Source organism: Mesitornis unicolor, unplaced genomic scaffold (assembly GCF_000695765.1).
Source record: "Mesitornis unicolor isolate BGI_N332 unplaced genomic scaffold, ASM69576v1 scaffold8886, whole genome shotgun sequence".
Classification (NCBI taxonomy): domain Eukaryota; kingdom Metazoa; phylum Chordata; class Aves; order Mesitornithiformes; family Mesitornithidae; genus Mesitornis; species Mesitornis unicolor.
The window spans coordinates 22,933-30,797 of NW_010191686.1; the positions used below are offsets into that span (position 1 = coordinate 22,933).

A 7,865-nucleotide genomic window follows, 5' to 3' on the forward strand; every position below is an offset into this window, starting at 1 on the left:
TTACTGAGACAAAAGGGCGGAAGCCCACAGGAGAATAAAATAAAAAAGATGAATCAATAGATGAGAGAAAAAAGGAGTGAATTATTTCTTATTGATAGGTATTTTGCATTTTTTGAAGCATGGAAAGAATGGAATCTTCTGCATTGCCTGGAGTCATAAAGATTCCAAAAGAATAGCAACCTGCAGCAGTGATGGATTTTGGTGAGTGTTATTGGAAGAAAATAAAATTGCTAAATGCACTTCTCAAGTCACTAAACTTTACAGAACTATGAGTGATTAATTTTAAAGTTGTTCTTACTGGCCAAAACTTGTATTATATTAATCTCATGTATTTTTCAGGATAGATTTTTCATGATTTTAAGAAAAAATGTAAATGGAAATTTTTGCAAAAGGAGTAATGTCTAAGACACTATGATAGTGAAAATGAATATTGATTTTTGTTTAGCGAAGAATTTTCTTCTATGTTTCTTATATGTAGATATGGAGGACACTTTTCAAAAGCTATCTCACTGTACTTGTCTTAATTTTTAATTTTGTTTGTTATTTTAAGGACTAGCATTCACTATTTTAGAACAAAGTAATTGCGGTTGTGCTGTTACAGGAGTATAAGTTTATTTGTAAAAACTTGCAAATGCCTCTTGAGAACAATTTTGCTTGTTTTGTGTTTCAGTACATTTTAAAATTCTTGTTCATTTTTTGCCTTTGCTACCCATGTTATTTCAGCTGAAACAAGAGCATGAATTCTAGAAAACAATCAATCAACCGTTTTTATTTTTTTTAATCTCTAAAGACCTATTTGTACATTAAAGTCATAGCTACAACTTAGATTTTGGTCTGTGAGGATCCTTTCAGAGAGGGAGGTACCACAGTGGACGTCCTTACAGCCTCTCTGAAGGAACATGGACTCTGAAGCCCAATTAAGTGTTTTGTTGGGAAATACATAGTTAGACTTGTTGTTCAGGGGCTATAGGGATAAAGATTTCTCATATTCCCACTGTATACTTTTTGTTATCTGGCTTATTTGCTCAGAATCAAACTTGACTTTTGGATAGCCTACTCAGAATGCTTTTTTGCTCATAATATTACCTTGTAATTGGTTTCAGTATTATTCGAACTATTGATGGCAAGGTTCTTCACAAGTACAAACATCCAGCTGCAGTGTTTGGCTGTGATTGGAGTCAAAACAACAAGTAAGTAAAAATTAACCCAAAGAATTGGTAATATTTACTATTGAACTTGATTACCAATAAAATAACACAATGTTATTTAGAATGCTGTATTTACTGTGATAATTAGAGCACTGAAATGGTTTCTGCTCCCCAGTATGATATGTCTGTACCAGCTCTGTATTCCCAGTTGTGTATTTCATTGCCCAGCATGTTAATGTGTTGAGTAGGACAAAGACTACTTAACTTTCAAAAGACGATCTTTTCATTTTAAGAAAAAAAAAATCCTCTGGCTGAGTATATAATGAGGAAAAAAATATATAAACATTCACTAGCAGGAAAGGGCCGGTTAGGTTGGCTTTGTTTTAATGACTGATAAACTGAAGATAGAGCAGGCAGCTAAATACAATGTGATATATGTTAATTTTGCATATAATTAATTATTAACTAATTATTATTTGTGTTGGGTGCTTGATCAGACTGCAGACCCTGTTGCAACTAATGGATCTTTATCAGGATTTTTATGGTTTAGTGTATTAATTGGATTATCAATAATTACATCATAAACAGCAAAAGAGAAGTAAAAATAAGATATTTTTAAAGCACATTGCAAAATATGCATCACATTTATTTTTAAACTAAAAATATGTATGTGCTTTTCATGATCCCAGTGACCTAGGTTTTTATTATTTTTGTTTTGCAGAGATATGATAGCTACTGGTTGTGAGGATAAAAATGTTCGTGTTTACTACTTGGCAACCAGCTCAGATCAGCCACTGAAAGTTTTTACAGGGCATACTGCAAAGGTATTTCATGTACGGTGGTCTTCCCTGAGAGAAGGAATCCTCTGCAGTGGCTCTGATGATGGGTGTGTATTTCTGAACTATCAGAAAACTTAAAACCTCAAGCAGGACTAATAGAGAAAGTTGAGAATCTTTAGTTGTACTGCTGCTGGCATCTTCAAAATATTTGTGAATAATATAATAATCTAAATCTCTGCCTTGTTCAGGTTCAGGCTGTAGCTGTGCTGTTAGCTTAGTATAATATTTGCAACTTTCCAAATGCTTTCTCAAGAGTAGAGTCAGTGACTGATACCTGTTACTCCCAGGAATGATACAAGGAGGATACCACATGCTTAAATTATGTGGATGCAAGACCTGCTCTTATTTGATGTCTTTCAAAAGCATAATTAAGTAGAATCTGTAAAGATTTTTAATGGATGCTAGGTACTTCTGTTTTTTGGGTTTTGATGACATTTTTTGAGGGAGCGTGCATCAATCTATGGTAAGCAGGAGGAATGATTTTTCTATGATTCTAAGCCACTTCCAAGAGTATACAAAACATTTCTGTGAAGGAACACAAGTTTAATGTACTGGCTTCTATTGCTTTCCCCAGTGTCATTCATTAGTTCTCTGTCCTTGAAGCAAAATCTGTTGGTTTTTAGTGTAATGATTTATGAAGGAAACCAACTTGACAACAAACTTTTTATGTGTAAATTCTTTCTCTTTCACATGTGCAAGAAGTAGAGAATCCAAAATTCTGTCATAGTGTCATTATGAGATATTCTGATTTTATTACCAATCATGGCTATGTAATAAGTCTTGATTATGGAAGGATTTCCAGAATACAGTCACACTTTCACTTAGAAGGAAGGGAATTGCTGAATAATTTAGTCCCAGGTAACACAGAAAGTAAGTAGTCTTTAGAGTTTATTGTACTTGGTAACACTCCTGTTCATAGTCTAACTCAGAACATGTCATATCACTAGATACCAGGGAGAAGAGATCAGCACCTTCCTCTCCACTTTCCCTCAGGAAGCTGCAGAAAGCAATGAGGCCCCCCCTCAGCCTCTTTTTCTCCAAGCTAGACAAACCCAAATTCCGTAGCCGCTCCTCGTAGAACATTTGTTCCAGCCCTTCCACCAGCTCTGTTACATTCAAGGACCTTCACATCCTTCTTGAAATGTGGGGCCCAGAACTACACACAATACTCAAGATTAGGCTGCACCAACACTAACTACAGGATATAATCACCACTCTTGACTGGCTGGTTGTGCTGTGTTCAATGCACCCCAGGATGTGTGTTGCCCTCTTGGCTGCCAGGGTACACTGCTGGCTCATACTGAGCCTGCTGTTAGCCAGCACCCCCGGATCCCTTTCTGCAGGGCTGCTTTCCAGCCACACCTCTTCAAGTTTATACTTGTGCCTGGCATTACTCCATCCCAGTTGCAGAATCCAGCTATTGTACTTGTTGAATTTCGTACCATCATTGACCAATGTTCCAGTCTCTCTAGATTCCTCTACAAGGCCACTTGTCCCTCAAGAGAGTCAACAGCACCTCTCAGTTTGGTATCATCACCAATTTGGTAGTGATGCATTCAACTCCTGCATCTAGATCATTGATAAATGTATTGAACAGAACTGGCCCTAGAACTTAACCCTGAGGAACACTGTTGGTGACTGGTCTCCAGCCAGATGTAGCACCATTCACTGCAGCCTTTTGAGCCCCGCCCTTCATTCAGTTCTTCATCCAGTGCACTGTTAACCTGCTCATCTCACAGCTGGAAAACTTGTTCAGAAGAATGCTGTGAGGGACAGTTCAAAAACCTTACTAAAATCCAGAAAAAATACATGTACTGGCTTCCCTTCATCTACTAGGCAGGTGACCTTATCACAGAAGGATATCAAATTAGTTAAACAAGACTTTCCCTCTGTGAATCCATGTTTACTCTGCCTGATAATTGCATTATTCTTTAAATGCCTTTCAATAGCACCCAGTGTGATTTCCATAATTTTTCCAGTAACTGAGGTTAGACTAACAGATCTGTACTTTCCTGGGTCTGTTAGAGGGCTGTTAAAGCCATAGGAAAGATAGATCTTACAGTTTTGCACTTTCTTCTTTCATTTTCCCCCCCCTTGAGGATCCTAACAGACTAATTTATTATGCATGCAGACATATGAGCAAACTTCTCTCACATGTAAAATAATGGTACATGTAAGATTTTGAAAGACTATGCAGTGGATAGAATAGTTTCTTACCATGATGAACTGTCTTTGGTGTATTTTGTACCCTATCCTTAACATGAAGGGCATTGGCTCCAACCTCCCCTATTACAACTTCTGTAACCATATTGCAAACAAATATTCTGATAAATTTGAAGCTTAGAATATTGCTGAAGTAGAGAGATAATACTATTTCAGTAGGTGATTTAATGGACATAGGTCTTTTTTTATCCTGTTTCAGTACTGTTCGAATATGGGATTATACACAGGATGCTTGTATAAATGTTCTTAGTGGACATACAGCTCCAGTACGGGGACTGATGTGGAATCCTGAAATTCCTTACCTTCTAATATCTGGCAGTTGGGACTATACAATTCGAGTCTGGGACACAAGAGATGGAACATGTTTGGACACAGTTTATGATCATGGTGCAGATGTATATGGTAATATTTTCAAATTTTGTTTTATTTCTGTATTGAAATGCATTTTTAAATATTTTAAAAGTTATAAAATAATCAAACTGTTTACTATATAAACTTAATTATTTGACTACATTTTTAAATGCCCTCTCTACTAGGATTAACATGTCACCCTAGTCGTCCATTTACTATGGCATCTTGCTCTCGTGACTCCACTGTGAGACTCTGGTCATTGACACCTCTTATAAACCCTCTACAAATAAATATCTTAGCAGATAGATGTTGGGATGACATTATCGGTAATACAGGTAAGTATATGGTATACCCTGTTACTTTAATTTTCTATATTTTGCTATACTTTCTTTTTTTAATTTTAATTTTCATATATAAATCTTTGTGTGTGTTAGATCGTGCTGTGGAATCTGATGCTCCTCCTTTGCTGTGTGGTAAAGTTTCCAGAGATATTAAACAAGAATTGGAAAAATTGACAGGAAATGCTCGAGCAAAAAAACTAAGGTGGTTTTCAGAATGTTTTTCAGTAAGTATTCTACAAACTTAAGGATGTTGTCAGTGTGCATGACTTTCTTTTCTGAAGTCAGTCTCCAAAAATGATATTTCTTTTTTTTCTACCTTTTTTTTCCTCTTAAAGGGAGCTCAGAAAATATGCAGAAGTCAATTCTCTTACAGTTCTGCATGTAAAAATGTCCATGACTGAACTATTTTTCAGTTGTGAATACCAGTTTTTAATGAAGTGAAATAGGTGGGATAATTTAATTTTTCATAGTAAAAGTTTGATTTGGCAAGAATTTTCTATTGAAGAAAATAAAAATATGTATTTTATTAAACTACATTGGAGTTTTAAATTTTAATTCGTCAAAGGGACAACTTCATTACAGATAAGACTTGAACTCCCCAAGTATCTGTGTCAAAACTGGTGTATTACTTTCTAGGAGCTGTAAATCTGGATGACCCATGACCCAGCATCCATCTGATGCCTTTGCTCCATTGCACAGTAATATTTCCCATAAATCACTGCAGCCTCTCTGTGCAGTTGAGTTTAAAATATAAATTACTGGGTCCCTGTAAGTGCTTATCTGCATAGGAGCTGAACTTGAGGGTAGAACAAGGTCAAAATTTACCTAGAACTACAGCTTGTGTGGAGCACTTTTGTAACTTAAGTCAATAGACTGATCTACAAAGACCTAGTTAATCCAAAATATTTGTCTTGATTTCTACCTAAATTGAAGTGTATGATTTAGAAATGCTGAAACAATAATTTCTCATTTACAGTTTTCAACATTTCCTATTTTATTACAAATATATTTTTATGGAATTCATTGTTTTACAGAAGTTACATATTTTTATGTCCCATGATGATTCAAGAGTAAAACTGTTATATGAATATTAGAATTTTTCAAGAACAAAACCTTCTTTTGATCGCCTGTGTTCAGTGTTTTTTCAGTTCAGAAAATTAAATGTTTGCTTAAACTATGGAGAGTCAAGTAAGAGCTTTAAGGGACTGTAAAAAGAAGCAACAGTCTTTTTTTCTTTTTTCTTTTTCTTTTTTCTTTTTTCTTTTTTCTTTTTCTTTTTTCTTTTTTCTTTTTTCTTTTTTCTTTTTTCTTTTTTTTTTCTCTTGTAGGATCTTTTGCTTTTACCAGTTCAGAAATAATTAGACTTCTAAAATTGCAATCCTGTCACTCTTAAAGCTTCTTCAGGTCAAAGTTTTAATGGTTTCTTTTTAGGCTTTTTATTACTTACTCTCTTCTAGACCTCACTGAACTCAAACAATTGTCCTAGTTCTACAGAAAGATTGATTCAAATGTTAGACTGATAAAAATGCTTAAAATTTCTTAAAAAGAAACAAACAAACAAAAAAAAGCCCTGCCTTGACGGGATTTTGTGCATGTACAGGTACACTGTATGTGTCTATTTTAAGATTTAATATTAAGATAGTAAATTGGATTCTGGCAGTCCGAACCTTGAAGTTGTTTTTTACTTGGCCCACACCTTTGCTTTACAGAACATGGTAAATCAGTACTGGAACAGCTCTTGCATCCCAGCAACTGAATGTTGTTTCATGCCAGTAGTAGCCACTGAACAGCTTTTTTTAAATTACTACTCCTTTGGGAGCAATAGGGAAAACTCTAATGGTGAGCCAGCAACTATGTCCACACATAGCCGAATACTTTAATGGATCTTGCTGTATCTTCACAGCCTTCAAGAAAACTGAAGGAGTTATAGTATCTTGAACTAATTCATAGTACAGCTTTTCATATTGGAATGATCTGAAGTTGTAATTCTTGGAATTCACTGACAAATGTTTTCCAATGTCTTTTTAAGTTCAAATTTCTCTCTTGAACATTACTGTGACACACCTCTTGTCTTCCCTAACAATTTTAGCCTCCAGGAGGAAGCAAAAATTTATGGGATTTAGTTGCTGTAATAAAAGGACAGGATGACAGTTTGCTTCCACAAAACTACTGCAAAGGAATTATGCATATGAAACATCTCACTAGATTTAGAATGGTAAGTGAAGCATAAATGGTATGTGAAAATGGTTATTAATTCATATACTATTTCACTCTTTAAAAGTAACTTTTAATGCTTTGCAAAAGGGTCATGATTTATTTCATGTCCAAAGATATTTGTGCTGTATCAGTTCTCTGTGCATTACCAGTCTGTTAGAACAATAGCATTTAATCAAGTCTGTGTGACTTCATGCACACCCAGTGTTAAAATGTGGGTTACAGTTTTTAACTAGAAAAGCAGTTTTGAAAATAATGAAAAGAAATTGCAAAGCAAGTATCACTACAGCTTAAGCTATGAAGTGAGGTTGTCTTCCCTATTATATGTACTGTACTTTCCTATTCAGTAAATTCAAATTACTTGGTTTTATAAACATGACGTTTGTAGTTATGTTCAGATACAGGGACAGGGGAAGTAATGTCTGAAAATGGAGGAGAGTCAGCAGAAATAAGCTCTGTAAGAAGCAGCAGAAAAACAAGAATGTGTCATTAATATGCAGCTGAAGAGTGACTCAGATGTGAATGTGTAATTCAAATACTAGGCCACAACTTTATTTGTAGCTGTGTATATGAATACACAATCACACATACAGTTTGTGCATATGTGGTTCTGTTAGGGACTTCATAGGGATAGTAAAGAATCCCATACTCTGGCGACTGGGTTGAAAATGGAGGAAGATATCTATTGGTATGGATCAAGAAATGCATAACTCCCCACCTGCTTGAAGGTAAATGGGCCCAAGATAGCT

At 35.2% G+C, this 7,865-nt stretch overlaps 1 protein-coding gene across 1 annotated transcript in view; it reads left to right on the plus strand.

Annotated features, from left to right (window-relative positions):
• The window catches only part of WDR17 (WD repeat domain 17), a 28,123-nt gene extending 20,991 nt beyond the window's left edge, over positions 1–7,132 (plus strand). The window contains exons 10-16 of the mRNA XM_010186822.1: positions 119–201; positions 1,104–1,190; positions 1,870–2,034; positions 4,410–4,612; positions 4,747–4,896; positions 4,996–5,126; positions 6,992–7,132. Coding sequence (XP_010185124.1) covers positions 119–201; positions 1,104–1,190; positions 1,870–2,034; positions 4,410–4,612; positions 4,747–4,896; positions 4,996–5,126; positions 6,992–7,132 — 960 coding nt within the window. The remainder of the gene's footprint in view (positions 1–118; positions 202–1,103; positions 1,191–1,869; positions 2,035–4,409; positions 4,613–4,746; positions 4,897–4,995; positions 5,127–6,991) is intronic.
• Positions 7,133–7,865: the final 733 nt, after the last annotated feature.